Source organism: Orbicella faveolata, unplaced genomic scaffold, assembly GCF_042242905.1.
Source record: "Orbicella faveolata isolate gen_17 unplaced genomic scaffold, um_ofav_v1 contig_1, whole genome shotgun sequence".
Taxonomy (NCBI): Eukaryota; Metazoa; Cnidaria; class Anthozoa; order Scleractinia; family Merulinidae; genus Orbicella; species Orbicella faveolata.
In genome coordinates, this window is record NW_028301536.1 from 30,108,137 (window position 1) to 30,125,694 (window position 17,558).

The 17,558-nt window shown below is 40.0% G+C and overlaps 1 protein-coding gene across 1 annotated transcript; it reads right to left on the reverse strand.

The window, feature by feature from the left end:
* Window positions 1-4,975: 4,975 nt before the first annotated feature.
* LOC149118717 (uncharacterized) lies at window positions 4,976-6,673 on the reverse strand. The gene has a single exon (XM_089271736.1). It carries the CDS (start codon window positions 6,667-6,669, stop codon window positions 5,017-5,019), a length of 1,653 nt encoding a protein of 550 aa, XP_089127862.1. The 5' UTR covers window positions 6,670-6,673; the 3' UTR covers window positions 4,976-5,016.
* Window positions 6,674-17,558: the final 10,885 nt, after the last annotated feature.

Below are 17,558 nucleotides of genomic sequence, written 5' to 3' on the forward strand. Positions count from 1 at the left end.
AGGGAAAAAGAGTCATCTTGCTCCCTAATACCTCCTCCCAACATGTTGTGTGCGTTTGTCTCCCAGACGAGACCTCCCTCTAGGTACGTAGTAACGAGGTAGCAGGGAGCAGGATGACTCTTTTTCCCTCCTTGCTCCTCCCCAGAGGAGGTAGCAGGGAGCAAGATGACTCTTTTTCCCTCCTTGCTCCTCCCCAGAGGAGGTAGCAGGGAGCAAGATGACTCTTTTTCCCTCCTTGCTCCTCCCCAGAGGAGGTAGCAGGGAGCAAGATGACTCTTTTTCCCTCCTTGCTCCTCCCCAGAGGAGGTAGCAGGGAGCAAGATGACTCTTTTTCCCTCCTTGCTCCTCCCCAGAGGAGGTAGCAGGGAGCAAGATGACTCTTTTTCCCTCCTTGCTCCTCCCCAGAGGAGGTAGCAGGGAGCAAGATGACTCTTTTTCCCTCCTTGCTCCTCCCCAGAGGAGGTAGCAGGGAGCAAGATGACTCTTTTTCCCTCCTTGCTCCTCCCCAGAGGAGGTAGCAGGGAGCAAGATGACTCTTTTTCCCTCCTTGCTCCTCCCCAGAGGAGGTAGCAGGGAGCAAGATGACTCTTTTTCCCTCCTTGCTCCTCCCCAGAGGAGGTAGCAGGGAGCAAGATGACTCTTTTTCCCTCCTTGCTCCTCCCCAGAGGAGGTAGCAGGGAGCAAGATGACTCTTTTTCCCTCCTTGCTCCTCCCCAGAGGAGGTAGCAGGGAGCAAGATGACTCTTTTTCCCTCCTTGCTCCTCCCCAGAGGAGGTAGCAGGGAGCAAGATGACTCTTTTTCCCTCCTTGCTCCTCCCCAGAGGAGGTAGCAGGGAGCAAGATGACTCTTTTTCCCTCCTTGCTCCTCCCCAGAGGAGGTAGCAGGGAGCAAGATGACTCTTTTTCCCTCCTTGCTCCTCCCCAGAGGAGGTAGCAGGGAGCAAGATGACTCTTTTTCCCTCCTTGCTCCTCCCCAGAGGAGGTAGCAGGGAGCAAGATGACTCTTTTTCCCTCCTTGCTCCTCCCCAGAGGAGGTAGCAGGGAGCAAGATGACTCTTTTTCCCTCCTTGCTCCTCCCCAGAGGAGGTAGCAGGGAGCAAGATGACTCTTTTTCCCTCCTTGCTCCTCCCCAGAGGAGGTAGCAGGGAGCAAGATGACTCTTTTTCCCTCCTTGCTCCTCCCCAGAGGAGGTAGCAGGGAGCAAGATGACTCTTTTTCCCTCCTTGCTCCTCCCCAGAGGAGGTAGCAGGGAGCAAGATGACTCTTTTTCCCTCCTTGCTCCTCCCCAGAGGAGGTAGCAGGGAGCAAGATGACTCTTTTTCCCTCCTTGCTCCTCCCCAGAGGAGGTAGCAGGGAGCAAGATGACTCTTTTTCCCTCCTTGCTCCTCCCCAGAGGAGGTAGCAGGGAGCAAGATGACTCTTTTTCCCTCCTTGCTCCTCCCCAGAGGAGGTAGCAGGGAGCAAGATGACTCTTTTTCCCTCCTTGCTCCTCCCCAGAGGAGGTAGCAGGGAGCAAGATGACTCTTTCCATGGTTAATTTATTCATATATTCAATTTAGGTAATGACTCCAGAAATCGTAATAAACAAGGTGGAAATGCTTTTATTATTATCCTTTACTTTGCTTGGAAGGAGAATTACTTTGCATTTAAATTTAGTTGAATTCAAGATACATTTTGTATTCCTTAAGCGGAGCGGAATGCCTCAAGAAAATCGTCAGTGAGAGATACCCCTACACGATATTTCGGGCACAGTGGTTTATCTTTTGTCCAAAATTCCCCAAAATCTTACCGGGGAATATTGTTAGAAGAGCATTTATTTCTGTTCCTCAAACCTCCACTCCACTGAATGAAACAATCACGCGTGAGGAATAAATTTCTTTTATAATCCTTTACTTTTTTAGGAAGGAGATTTGGAGGGAAGTATATGTCTTAACCATAATCTCTTAATCTTTCCTTTTAAAGTCAAAAGTGGTTACATTTTCAGTAAAACTTCCTCCCAAAGTAATTTTCTTTAAGATGGTCAAGGTTTAGGAAACGGCTGAAAGACTAGACTGCTTATTTATGCCCATAGTGTCGACACAGTGTAGTTTAGTCTTACCGCTACTTCTTAACCTTTAACCCCCTCAGAGAAAAGTACTTTGGGAGGAAGTCTACCTCATATTACAACCCCTTTTTGAACTTTAAAGGGCGAGTGGAGGATTATGGACGAGAGTTAAACTTCCTCTCCAAATATTCTCTCCAGGAAAGTAAAGGATTATGGACGAGATTAAATCCTCCTACGCGATTGTTTCATTCAGGGGAGTGGGGGTTTTGGGGGACAGGAATTAAGACTCTTCGAACAATCTTCCCCTGTAAGATGGTGGGGGATTTTTGGCCGAAGATAAACTACTGTGCACAATGGCTCGTGTAGGGGTATCTCCCGATTTTTTTATTATCTGACGATTTTTTTCTGGCATTGCCCTCTTCTTTGGGAACGAGCAATGTTCATTGGATTAAAATGAATTTAAATGCAAAGTAAAGGACAACGACACAGGTTTAACCGCACTCACCTTTCTGGTTCTGCGGCATATTTTTTTCTACAGCTATTTTCTAAATAATATTTTATCACAGGAAGGTGTAAGAGCTTATTGGATTCTAGTCTTTAATTTGCTCTTTGCACCTTCCTTACATCAGCTAAGTTTACTTTCGTTATTTGCGAAAATCTCTATCTTTTTATTCTTCCCTCATACAGACTTGATATTATATATATTCACGTCCGCTTCATTTGTTAATCAACTATTCCATCGTAACTTACTATGAGGATCGACAGATTTACGATAAACGGAGTACAGGTGCTTTTCTTAAAGTTTATTTCCAAGTTCAAAGAGAATTTATTTGAAAGTGTTTCTGCATTTGTCTTTTAGCCAGTTGTTCGCTGTGGTGTATCATTGTTCACTTTCTTTACTATTCCTCAGGCTACCTGTTGATCGAATCAAATATTAACAGTTCATCAGAATGTGTCACGCAGAATCAACATGTATTATTATGGGCTGAACTGTGGGAGTGAGGGTCCTGCTGCGATACCCTCCTACTCGTTCTATATTTTCTTTCCAAATAAAATTTACGGTGCTTACATACATAATGAAATGTTCACAAGGTAACGTTAGCTTTTGGCTTCAGAAAAAAATAACAAATACTAAGCAAAATAAACTAGTCGTTTAAATATAGAACTCTTACTAAATGATTGCCAATTAAATCTCTACACTTGAAAACGTCACCATAGTGTTATCGAGCGCAGAATGAACTGTCTTTTGAGTCCATCTTTCAGCTTTGTCCGAGCGATTATTAGTTTTTTTTTCTAAAATTTCGAGTGCTGTGACAGCAAATGGCCTTGTTTCACTGAGCCTTCTGGAGAATTTGATTATCCATTCAATATTTCTAAATCCTCTTCCGAAACTTCGGCGAGACGAGAAAAAATGTCCCTATTTTGCAGACTATCTTCAACCACTGAATAGTAATGGTGATCGTACAAGATATACCTTAGCCAATCAAAATGCAGTATTGCATTAGTATAATCCGGTAGATTTGTACTAAATATAAACAGATTACTGTACCGTTGTCAAGCACAATAACTGTTGGTTATTAATTCTTACATAATGATCAAGAGTGATCACAATAAAACGTTTTCATGAAATCATTATGAAGACTGATTGACTTTGTGAATTCTTTTGTTAGAAAACATTTTTGGACCTAGAAATTTTAAAGTTAAAATTGTAAATTTCATTTTCAAAGTTAAAACTTTAACTTTGTAGCAACTATTTACTTCTGCTGGCATGTTGACACGACCTTTTTTCCTTACTTATGATCAACAACACGCTTTGCCTCGATCTGAACCAGTAGGGAAGAAATAACTTGCATTTAATGTCTTTTTTCAGGTTTTCTGAACTGTACTTAACAAATCTTAAGAAAGAAACTGACATATTCATTTCCACTTGTCTTATTCGCATCCTTGGATGGACCGTGGCTCAATATTTCTCTGCAAACTGAAGTCGAGTGATACAAAACTTAAGCCCTGCTCCGCTGTGTTAATACTTGGTTGGATTATCGCTTACAGAAAACAGCACCTCTTGTCAAAGATAGTTTTTTATGTTTTTGGTATCCTTAAAGGGACACAGTCGGCTTTGGGACCGCGCTGACCTGGACACTAGTTTTCTCACTTTGAAAAAGTTCACCTCAACCTGAAATCAAAGATACTCGTCGAGTACATCTAGAAATCCGCTTCAATCTTCGCAGTGTTTTGCTTGATTTTCAATCGTTTACTGAAAAACCTGTTTTTGAGTGGGCTTTTGCTCATCCTATGTTTTGTATCATATTTGGATAAAAACAGTATGGATCGTGTCTCTGTGATATGCAAATTAACTATGACATCAGATGGTATCTAATGCGCATGTGCTCCAGCTGACTGTGTCCCTTTAACTTTTAATAGGGTACCACTGATTCATGCTTCAAAAGTATTCATATTATTGATAAAAGAACGTAAAACCGAAAAATCAAAAATAAAGCCTCTCCAGTCTTTTCAAGGTACTGGACGTTTTTTTAAGCTTTTCGAAATATATGAACTGATTATGTCGTTCTCAAACCTTTTTATCAGCCCAGCGTTTTTGTCAGTAGTCCGACATCACCAAGTCCAATTACATCCTTTACAGGGACAGAATCCGGTACTTCTTTTTTTATTAGGTTACGTCGGTCCTTGCAAATTGACCTTGTGTTTTCACTGCTTACCAAAGCGTGGCTTATTTAACTATCAGAAACCATAGTACACTTGCCTGCCAAGGAGTTGAAAAACAAATATTGCTTCGGAAACAACATCAAAACTCGATCTGCTATTACCGACCAGCTGAGAAATATATACAGGCAAAAACTAACGATAGATAAATCCGACGTTTCGGCGACATCTTGGCGCCATTGACAAGGGAAACTAATTAAATATGCGATTTCAAGGGTAACTAAGAGTTCAGAGTTTCTAATTTGCATAAGTTAGACAAAGACTTTAGCGCGAACTGAGTCTGATTGTACATTTAAACACGGTCGTAATTGTTTAATGAGTAACATCTCATTAATGAGACAATCAAACTTGTTGTGGCATTTTTTCAACACGCTAAAACAATTGCGAAGGTCATCCGGAATCCTGCCTGCGTGTCTACTATCATAGTGATTGCGTACTGACGAGGTCTTGCTTCTATGTCCATCAACGCGTACGAACAGATGGCCACGGGTGTAACCGACATAACCAGCATCGCACTGGTCACACTTGAAGTTATACACAACGCATTGTTGATCAATGAGCTGAGGCTTAGGTTCGCTTGTCGGGAACTCCTGGGCAATCTTGCGGCTCGTAAACACCGGTTGAACACTGGTCTGCAGCTTCACACTGAGATCTTTCAACTGTGTCTTCACGATATTAGCAGACTCCTGGTCTTTAAAGGGTATGACAACCCGAGTAGTGTTTTCTGTCGTAGATCTGGACCGTAATGAGGGCTGGTCAGCGACCTTTAAATTTAGGAAGGTTTTGACAGTGGAGTCAACAAGGTGCTTGGGATATTTCAGTTTAGAGAAAACAGACTTCAGTCGTTCGCACTCCTCAGTGAAGTAGGACCATGACGAAGACAGGCGATGTGCGCGATCGAGCATAGTTGTCAATAGTCCGCGCTTGTACCTATTATCGACATGACTGTGGTAATGGAGAAGCAGACCACTGTTTGTTGGCTTCACAAACACTTTAGTTTCAATACGAGGCGCTCTGTTTAGGAGTTGAGTACCGAGAAAGGGAAGCATTCCATCATTTTCGACCTCCATAGTAAAGTTGATGGCGGGGTGAGCGTGGTTGAGGGTGTTAAGAAAGTCCCTAGCTGTAGACAAATCGGGCATCACAGTGAATGTGTCGTCAACATATCGACGATAGTAAGGTGGCAGTTTGCCGTCAACATCTAATTTCTCTTCAATAGACGACATGAATACGTTGGCTAGCAAGGGCCCAAGGGGGGACCCCATCGCTACTCCGTCGATCTGTTCATACAGGGATCCATTAAATTGGAAAAGCTGCCCCTTGGTGGCCACACCCAAAAGATCAATAAGGTCTTGCTTTGAAATGTTCAAATCATACTCGGAATTAAACCAGTTGTTTCTAAAGGCTCTGTCTGCGAGAATCGTAATGGTTTCATCCAAAGGTACATTCGTGAACAAGGAGGACACATCATAGGACACCAGCAAGTCACCAGGTGTTATGTTGAGGTCTCGCGGTAGTTCGTTCACAAAATCGAAAATGTCCGTGACTGTGTACTGATTTAACGACAACGGTTTGAGCTTGTTGTCCAACCATTTCGCCAGAGCATAATTATACGTATTAGTCGCTGATAGGATTGGTCGCATGGCTAATTTCTCCTTGTGTGTTTTCGGCAACCCGTACAGGTGTGCCAGTCTAGAACCGGTCGGACGAAGAGACTGGGCCACAGCGTGAGGGAGGATCCTTGTGATGATAGATTGTACAAGAGCCTCCTTTGCTAAAAGCGGATGATAGTGCTTGGGTGGTCTGCCTCGGGTTTTTGGTCGTTCAGAAGGAATGGGACGAAATTTGCTGGTGTCATTGACAGAAGCTTCGGAAAGTAGATGTATATATTCCGACTTATCCATTACAACGACACCCTGCCACCTTACTATCGTCGATATGTTGACGACACATTCACTGTGATGCCCGATTTGTCTACAGCTAGGGACTTTCTTAACACCCTCAACCACGCTCACCCCGCCATCAACTTTACTATGGAGGTCGAAAATGATGGAATGCTTCCCTTTCTCGGTACTCAACTCCTAAACAGAGCGCCTCGTATTGAAACTAAAGTGTTTGTGAAGCCAACAAACAGTGGTCTGCTTCTCCATTACCACAGTCATGTCGATAATAGGTACAAGCGCGGACTATTGACAACTATGCTCGATCGCGCACATCGCCTGTCTTCGTCATGGTCCTACTTCACTGAGGAGTGCGAACGACTGAAGTCTGTTTTCTCTAAACTGAAATATCCCAAGCACCTTGTTGACTCCACTGTCAAAACCTTCCTAAATTTAAAGGTCGCTGACCAGCCCTCATTACGGTCCAGATCTACGACAGAAAACACTACTCGGGTTGTCATACCCTTTAAAGACCAGGAGTCTGCTAATATCGTGAAGACACAGTTGAAAGATCTCAGTGTGAAGCTGCAGACCAGTGTTCAACCGGTGTTTACGAGCCGCAAGATTGCCCAGGAGTTCCCGACAAGCGAACCTAAGCCTCAGCTCATTGATCAACAATGCGTTGTGTATAACTTCAAGTGTGACCAGTGCGATGCTGGTTATGTCGGTTACACCCGTGGCCATCTGTTCGTACGCGTTGATGGACATAGAAGCAAGACCTCGTCAGTACGCAATCACTATGATAGTAGACACGCAGGCAGGATTCCGGATGACCTTCGCAATTGTTTTAGCGTGTTGAAAAAATGCCACAACAAGTTTGATTGTCTCATTAATGAGATGTTACTCATTAAACAATTACGACCGTGTTTAAATGTACAATCAGACTCAGTTCGCGCTAAAGTCTTTGTCTAACTTATGCAAATTAGAAACTCTGAACTCTTAGTTACCCTTGAAATCGCATATTTAATTAGTTTCCCTTGACAATGGCGCCAAGATGTCGCCGAAACGTCGGATTTATCTATCGTTAGTTTTTGCCTGTATAAGCTGAGAAATAGACTGAAAAATGCGGGGTAAAAATACAACCTTCATCAGCAATGATGTGAAATGATTTCCTGCTGCAAATTATTAACGACCTGTTAACATGTCCACGACTAAATTTCCTCACGGTTACGTGTTTGATTCTCGGTTCCAGTTTCTTATAGGTCATCGATACAATTTCAAGCATATCCTTAAGACAGTTGCATTTGTTCAAATCATAGTTAACAGAGGGAATGGTTAAGGATCCCAGCAAACATCAAAAAAGCAAACAAACAGGCTAAGAGTTATGTTGGAAGGTCTTTGACCCTGTACATCTTTTTGTTTTATGCTCCTAGACTGTGCATGAATTACGTAATCGCAATGTTTCTATTGGTTAGCTGTATGAGCACACATAACAACTTTTTGTATTTTTCCAGATTTTGGGCAGGGTCAACCTCTCTCCCCCGCCCCAAACAGCCAACAAAAACATACAACAAAAAAATTTGCCATGATTCATAATCATTTCCCTCTATTAACCATGTTCAAATGTATCGTGTTTAAGTACTTTCTTATCTCACTTTAACTATTAATTGCCAATGCGTCTCGAAACAGTATTTAGGTCAATGCTCTTTCCAGTATCTTGATAAAGTGAAAACATTGGAAACTGACGCAGATCAATATAAATAACTAAACTTGGTAACTCCTTGTTAAAACAATCAGGGAACGTTTTGTTGTGTCAATTAGTTCACTGCTTTTCTTGACGCTCCTGTGGCAAACAAGCACACTCAAAGGTGTTTTATGAATTTTGGTGTACTTTTCTAAGCTCAAGTCCATGTTTTAGACATTTTTATGGTTTTTACAAAGTCTTAATTAAGAAAAAAAAATTGAATCGCCATATTTTTTAGTATTTTCAAACTTTTTGACATATTTGCAAATTTTGAAATCCAAGATGGAGGTCCTTTTTAAAAGCACGATATCAGTTTTACCTGACAAGTTATTGCACGAAACTTAACATTTCTAGATGATTTATCACCACATACTGCATATATGTTTTATTACTATACCGCATTTATAATTTGATGAACATGGAAAGAGACGCTCTCAGTTAACCTTCACCCTTTGCAGGTTCTAAAATTTGTTTCATTTTTAAGAACTCCATATAAGAGATAAAAAGGATAGACGAATATGATTAAAATTCAAAAGGTTTGTTCAAAAGTTCCAAAGCAAAAATTAAACCTTAATGATAATTATGTCTTGAAACCTTTCCTCAGGAATACTGCTTGTAAATACTTCTTGTAAAATCACGGTTCCTGCACTAAGTGAGACTAGTTTCTAACTTCTGATAATAACGTTTTCCAATGCAATAACTTTGTACTAATCTTCCTTATGTCGAATCGATGTAAAACTTTTACACTGAGTTGCTAAAATGAGCTTAGATCAGGAGCCATAATCGGGGACGGAGGCCATAAGCACGCGCCATTTCTAGTATTGGGGCTGTCCCTATGATATGGGACAATTTTTCTATTTTTAGAACAAATTGCGCCATCGTGTGCGGAAAGCGCGCGTACACGCTGCGAGGATTTTTGCGGTTGTAGCGCGGGGGAAATGGCATCCGAAATTCCAGACATGTTTTATGCTTTTGGCCCACAACTCAATACGTTTATGTCTGTTGGAATTTTGCTCAAATATTTTCGTCGTAAGCTGCTCCAATTCGACTGAAGTGAGGCAGTGTCGAATTTAGGTATGTCCCGTTTTATATCACTCAGACCAAGTTGCGTTCCGCAGCTTCTTTTACAAGAGTTCCACATTACTCCACTATAAATTTCACATATGCTGAAGATTAACAGCTTTTCCGTAACACAGCAAAAAAACTAGTTGGAAAAATTTGGATATTGGAGCGTTTTAGGACTTCAAAGTTTCCCTCCTCTTGCCACACGCTTGGGGGATTTCGCCAGAGTCTATCGCCACCGAAAAGTAGTAAACAATTGCAAGTTTGCATTTCGCCTGAATTGTAAGTAACACTTGATATTTCATCAAGGCCCAATAAGTTTACGTCTGTAGACACGGCTAGGTTTTGTTTGTGTAAACATTCAATAAATTGTCTGTTGTCGATGAATAAGAGCGCCCGCCGATCCGTGTTTTTTGCAGTCAGCAAACATGACAAATTGGACTTCCGCAATAATATCTCTAGTTTTTAAATATGTTCAAGGTTGATAAATGTTTGAGAACATATTAAACTGCTTAGCTGAAAATATGTGAATACAGCACGAATAATCAGCAAAGTTACGATGACGCTTTCTTTAATCAACTCGAATAACGATTTCGATTTTGTTGGCTGAGTTATCAAAACTCCTTGTCTATTTTATTTTCGCAGCTGTGTAAAATTTCACTACGTTGAAGAAACACACATGATAGTAGCCTTTTGGCGTTAGTGAAAATTGTTGCAGAATCTCAGCACAAAAGATAACGAAAGAAATCTTTGTCAAGATTTGTTGCCAATTAGCTACAATTGAAAACACAGACTCGGACTTTAAAGTGCACGCCCTGGAGCTACTTGTACGCGTCAGACGTTCCTTCCAAAACTTGCCAAACGAGCAGAAATAATAAGAAACTATCAAAAACAAGTTTTGGTTATGATTAAGCACTGTTTGAGAAATTCACAAATTACCTCGATACCATAGTAGAGAGATTTCTTACATAAACTTTATTCTTTAGACAACATCCACGCGAGAACCCATGACATGTGAGTGGATCCGCGCGGATGTATGTCCGAGTCAGGGTGGCGCAATTTGTTCTAAAAATAGCAAAAGTGCCCCATATCATTAGGTGCGCGCAGATCCCGAGACTTACGGTCTCCGTCCCCGGTTATGGCTCTTGCTTAGATTGAAGATTGTTTATTTTTTACGGAAAACGACATTCCAAGGAAGCGGGAGACTGCGCGTGCAGCAATTAACATACTATGTAAATTCCAAGCTTTCTAAAGTTTTCGATTCTATTTTATCTATTTTCCATTTCACTATTACATTTCATAAGTGTAAACAGTAGTTTTGATACCTTTTGACCTGTGTACTTGTTTTATTTATCTATTTTTCTCTGGGTCCATTTTTATTTTTTTATTTATTTATATATATATATATATATATATATATATTTTTTTTTTTTGCTGTTTGTTTCAAAATGTTTCGACCATTACTTCAGTTTATCATTACAGCTACCCTTGAGAGACTATCGTCACATATTTATTCTAGCTGGAATGTTATTTGTTTGCTGTTTGCTGTTTGCTTGAATACTGACACAAAAACTTTATTCACATGCAGGAAACTGTTGTTTTCTTGAGAAAAAGAAAATACTCAAACTACACTTTGAAATCTATGTCAGTGAAACATCGCTACATCGAAAACATGACATTTCTCCAAAGGCTTGAGCCCACTTGTGCCCGGACACATGCAAGTACGTATCGAAACCAAACAACGCTCGTAAATATTTTCAGCCACCTGTTCTCTGTTCTAAACGTTAATTTTCCATGTTAAATGGTGTAGCAAGACACTAATTTGCCCTAGGCGATGATATTTTTTCATTCACCTCCATGTTTAACACTGTACTTATATCAGTACACAGACGAAAAAGTAGTGCATGTTTATATAGATTGGTCAAGCTTCGAACATTGATGACCGAAAAATGATCGTGTTTGGCAAAGCGCAATTAGAATTGTCATGCCGATAAAGTCATGAGCTCTATCAGTCGTTATAAATTAAGTTGCTGTTCGTTCTTGAATGCCTGACAATACTATTTTAAAGCACATTTGATTTTGAGTAATTCCTTCTCTAAATGAATCGCCTTTAAAGTTCATTTGCGGCCTCGTATAAGGAAAGCATTGTTCGCACTGCAAATTATCATTGTACTATTAAACTGAAATTGTTCTCGTAAATTGTCGTACATGCTTCTCTGTCTGCAGCGTAAGTGGATCACTTCCTTAAATCTTCGTTCGCAAAGCCAAGCCGAGAGTAAGCTGAAATGCTACGTTAGAATCTTTGTTTTTCACAATGTTTATATCAAAATAAATTTGTAACAATTTCTAGTACCACCACCACGTTTTTATTCTGTTAAATTTGAATTCAAAATGTTAGGAAAAAGCACTTCAATTTTGCATTGCGGAGAATATTCGGCCGTTTCAAGTTGTCCTTTAAAATAATAAATTGCGATGTTCAACCTTCCACTTCAGTCTCGTACTCAAAATATTAATTTTCCCAATTGATTGTCATACATTTCTTTTGTTGTTAGTTTATGAATTTGGTAACATTGCCTTTGTAACATACTTGACAACGCAACGAGGTACGATGTTATATTTTGATCACTCTTGGACTGAATCCGTTAATGGTAAACGACTAGAGAAACAAGAAAACGACTTATCTGAAGTAAGATATTTCCAGGCCAGGGTCCAAGTGCCAGTACACTGCTATCCAAAATGACTACACATTTCTTTGAAAGAGCATTAAACCTAGAAAGAAAGAAAACATCAACAAAATAGCTGGTTAATATTGATTGTATCACTTAACACTTACTGTTTTCACAATGTTCTTACGAAGGTTATAATAATTAACACCAGCATGTTTTATTCTGTAACTTTGATTCCATTATGTTACTGGACAAGTCTCCAATCTTCAAGTAAAATTCTTCTTACTAGTTACAATATATCCTGATTCCAATATTTTCTCTCCAACTGAAATGCTTATAACAAGGGTCAGGAAGGCATTTATATGGTCAGACTCTGATCACTCTTTGGACTGAAACCGTTCAATGGTAAACAGAGAAGAAAACGACTTACCTGAAAAAAGGTGTTTTGCTGGCTGTCAACTTGAACCAGGCTTCGAGAGCTTACACACTTTGATCCAGCATGGCTACCCTTTCTATTGAAACGATGTTTGCATTCAACCTGGTGATAAAAAGAGCAGAAAACAACAAATTAAATTACTTTTCAACGATTATCGGATCTCCAGTTGTGTTAATTTCGAATATTTGCCCCTAAATACACATTTACAGTGCTTTTCTAAAGCTTTACGTTATTGAAATTGATGAACAAATCTCTCGCAATCGTGTACTTTTAAGAATTCGTTCGGACATCAGAACAATTCCTCGTTGCCCAACCGGTATGTAAGAGTTTATGGGTTCGAATCCCGTCACGGACGGAGATGTTCAATTCTTTGTCCCAAACTCACCACACGATCAAAATTTTATCTTTCACTACTCCCGATTAGATTTCTCTACAGGATACTTGGAATGACACAGTTATTAAAGTGGTCGACGACAAATTCAAGTAAAATAAGGAAAGGGTGAACTTATCTGAATTAAGATTTTTCCAATATGTCATATATAGTGCACCAGCGTTCAAGAATTACACACTGCAATCCAAAATGGCCTCACTTTCTCTTCAATATCCGAGTTCACCTGGCAAAAAGGGAGATTAAACTTAAAACGAACTATTTTTTTCATCAACAAATTGGAGACGTGTTTATAAATTTAATAACAGACAATTCTGCAGTGACTTCTTAAAGCAGGTATCAATACTGTACGGTAAAATTATTTAAGAAAACACTTAATTTTTGTTGGCTGGCAAATCTCAAACAAACTTCCTGGTTCTGCCGAGGACATTAAAATAGTTAAAGATTTTCTCTGCAAGATACTTTAAAATGTATTGACATGGAAAGAGATTTTATTAACTTTAGACTGAAACCGAAAAAAAAGGAAAATTTGAGGTGCTGGACTTATTGTAGAGAAAAAGTGTTTCCAGCCATTAGCAAGCAGTGAACTACTGATTGAAACCACTGAGTCCAAGAGCTAACGAAGTTGTTTGTCTTGCATTGGCGAATTTTCAGTCCTTCGTTTCCTAAATTTTCCAGAAACCAAGTGAGGCAAGGTGCAAATAAATGTCTAACACCGGCAAAAAATATTTTATGAACGTTACTGCTGAGCTTTGGTGGTACATTTAGACAACATTTCTCAGTTAATGAATAGAAAACTGCGAAGATAATATCTGGTCTATCTGAACCAAGATGTTTGCAATACTTACATTGTACCAAAGAACATTAGAGCCACGCACTGTCGTACAAAATGGTCTTGTTTTCTCTCAGCATATCTTTTTTAAAACCTGCATGAAAAAGAAAAGAGGAAGCTTTGATACACTGACTTTTAAAAACTGCGTTAGGCTTAGGAATTTGGTCAAAAAAATGCAGAGCTAGCGGTTCACAGAGACATTTAAAGCATAAATACTATTCAGACAGCGTTTAAACGCACAAAGCAGTATAAAGTTATTATTTTTTTGCTACATGAAGACAGTTCATTTGGTTATTTCCCTCAGGATGTACTCTACATAACAAAAGAAAATCAATTATTTTCTTCCTTGGACTGATACTGTAAATGGTATAAGACAGAAGAGTTAAGAAAATGAGAACGAACTTATCTGACTATAAAATCTTTCAGATGTCGTCTACTTGCATCGAAGCGGAGGGTAAAACACTACAATCCAAAATGGCTGCATTTTCTTTCAATGCACGTGCACTCTGTGTTCAACCTTGGAAAAAAGAGAGCAAATGTCAATAAATGAAGTAAATCTCCTTTATTCAATAGAACAGTCTTGTAGTTGTACGATGTTGCTATTTTCAGGCATATTACATTGTATTCGCTAGCCTGAAATCAAGAGACTAGAGAAATGCATTTTATAGTAGTGACTGGCTTTCTTTTCGCTCAGAAAATTTACTGAGTACAAACGTGTTAGGTCTGGGATTCTGGTGGTATATTGTATTTCGATCAATCTTGCTCTAAATTAAATCGTTTACCAGGAAAACGACGAACAAATGACAAAACTACGATGTACTTATCTGGAATCAGTCATTTCCTGTAGTAAACTACCAGGTTGCGCTAGAGCCCAAGAACTACAACCTGCAATCCAAAAAGGTTTCTGGTGCATTTTAATTTAAATTACAATACACTAGAACAAAAAAAATCATAAAATTGCAGCAAGGGTCAAACTGAACCATAGCAATCAATTTATCGTGATAGCTATCTTAGTCAGAATTTTTAAATCAGACTTTGCAACAAGGTCAGATCATACTTGTAAAATAAAGATAAAGTAAAACCTAGAATTTACCTGAAATTGGAGTTGATCGCAAAATGGAGAGACTGATAAGGAGAGAACGTAGCTTCAAAGCTGAACACGGCTGCTCATAATAGACTACGAGTAGTCCCTCTTTCACTTAGTCCGTCGTGCGTGACGCGAAAGAAATTCGCGAGAAAAAAATGGCCGCACGATATCCTAGGGGCTAGGAGCGCGCGAAAGGAGGGACTACCGCCTAAGCCCAAGGGTTTGCCCTTTCACGGCCGAGTGATTTTTCGGTGTAGGATTTCTCATCTTGACGTCCTCTTATTATCGCCTGTTATCAATAGCCCAGGGAGATCTGAATAAAATTGCTCTACTCTACTCTTCAAGTAGCCAGGCAAAAACATATGCCGTGAGAAGTATATCTTCGTTCAGTGTTCGTTCAGCGAAACTGCCAAAGAAGTTTTAAACAGAAGACGGCGAATGAGGCCTCTTGTAAGGATTTTCGCTGCGTCTAAAAGTTATTGCGAAAATTTCAACAGAGTTTCAACCGAGAACTTACATTATCCATTATACATTATACATAGGAGATCATCCAACTGCGGTGAAATGTTTGCCGATAGCAGCGGAAAATTTCAGGTGAATGTCCGGTTTCAAGTGAGAGTCCGGATCAATCTTTCAAATGGGCGGCAGAAAGGCCAAGTTCAGTAAATTGATATTCGCTGATTTAGACGATGCTGTTGAGCGGCGAAATCACTAACACGCTCGCAGTCGGGTTGGAGGCAGAAAGTTTTGCCAAACAAAACACTAGATGAATTTAAATCTTTCCAAAGCCTGTTGGCAGATTCGCAAGAACATCACGGCTTGCGAAGCGCGATTCCAACGCTTCGATTTGCTCTGGTACCGCTTCGATTTGCTCCGGTTCCAAAACATTCCTGCAAGACGTCACAGGTATCTCGAATGTTGACAACACGTTGTCAACGCGCCTAACATAATCCAATCATATTTTTGCGTTGTGAGAGCAACGCATATAATTCAAACTCTTGGGCTTAGGCGGTAGTCCCTCCTTTCGCGCTCTCCTCGACTCCAGGATTTCGCGCGGCCATTTTTTTCTCGCGGTTTTCTTTCGCGTCCCGCACGACGGACTAAGCGAAAGAGGGACTATTCGTAGCCTAGCTCATAATGGTTACATTTCCTTTGGGTTCCCCTCTGTTCGTCTAATGCCAGAAGGAGAGAGGAAACTGTCAAAAATATATCACCTTTGAGTTTGAGGTCTTATCAGTCGGTCAATCAGTTTGGTAGTTAGAAACCGGCCATATAACATCGGACAATATCGCCTGCATTAACAAATTTCTTAATGTTCTCTTAGGATTATTTTCTCGCCAGAATTCAACGCAAGTTTGCTCAAAATTGGTTCCATTCGTCAAGTAATTTCTGATTTCACGAAAATGTGAACAATTATGAAAACATGAGGATGAATGAAGAAAAGGCACAATACAATTATAACTCAAATCTGCCTTTATTTCTAAAATTCTAACTAAATATTTTGATATTACTTACCCGAAAATGTATCAGAAATCAATCGTGCGGCGAAGGACAAGGATGGCTGTATAACATCTCAACAAAGTCGCTCTCAAAGTAAAACCGACTAAATTAAACTCCAATTAAAACATTCACGAGCAGTAAGTTCAGCGGTTGTATGGAAACAAACTGTTCCTGCATGAGAAAAGAATTTAAATTCTCAGGGAATATTATTGACGTAACTTTAAAACTGTTCAGTCAGATCTTCATACCCTTAGCAACTCAGAGCATCGCAACAATGGACAACAAGCCGGGTCTAAAACACAGGTCACATTCCACAGGTCAAGAGTAGAAATCCTTACTCTACTGATGAATAACTATGCAAAAAGTTTCCCCTCGATCTAAAACAACATTTACGCAGAGTGCTAGGGCTAATTAGGGCTAGGAGACTGAATCTTGGTGCTGTTTATTTATCTGCAGCACAGTGACTCTGTACTCTGACTTGTGGAATGTGACCTGCAGTTCAGACCCATCGTGGACAACATTAAACAGTTACAAATACGACGAACAAGAGAGCTAGTATTTCTGAAATGTGGTATTCAGTAAGAAACTTTCAAACCTGCTATTCCGATGTGCTTGTCTAAACGAACTTGGTAATTCTTTATTCCGAAAGTTTCACACCCTCCCAGTATTCAACAATTTCTTCACGTGTGGACGTAAAAAATTGCTCAACGAACTGGTTATGCTAAACCACTAAACTGCGGAAAAGGGCAAGCGTAGCGAAACGAGGCGAAAAGCGAACAAGGTCAAGAAATGCAAAAACGAAAGCGTATACTTATCTGCGAAGGGGAGCACATCGACGAAGATACTGGTTCACCTTCACAACACACGACGCTCCCTGACACTAAAATGAACGGGATGTCCTTTGAGACTTCCTTACATACTTGATTAAAATTCATTCCACCCACTAGAAAAGTGTTTGCTGCATCAGAATATTTCATTGAGATTTCTGTGCGTCAAACAATAGAGCATACAATGATATCAATAAAAAAATATCGAATAAAGCACGCACTCAGTCGCCAGTTATTTTCTTTTACAAAAGCACAGGTATTTCAAATGAAATTCGTTGAATAGTTTTCAAGAAGTTGACTCTTGAAGTCCTTTGTGATATCACTTAAAACCCCAAGGAAAGACTGAACATGTGTCTTCGGGAGCTTGAAAT

Coding starts and splice junctions, on each gene's coding strand:
- LOC149118717 (XM_089271736.1), bottom strand. CDS start 6,669: ATGGATAAGTCGGAATATATACATCTACTTTCCGAAGCTTCTGTCAAT.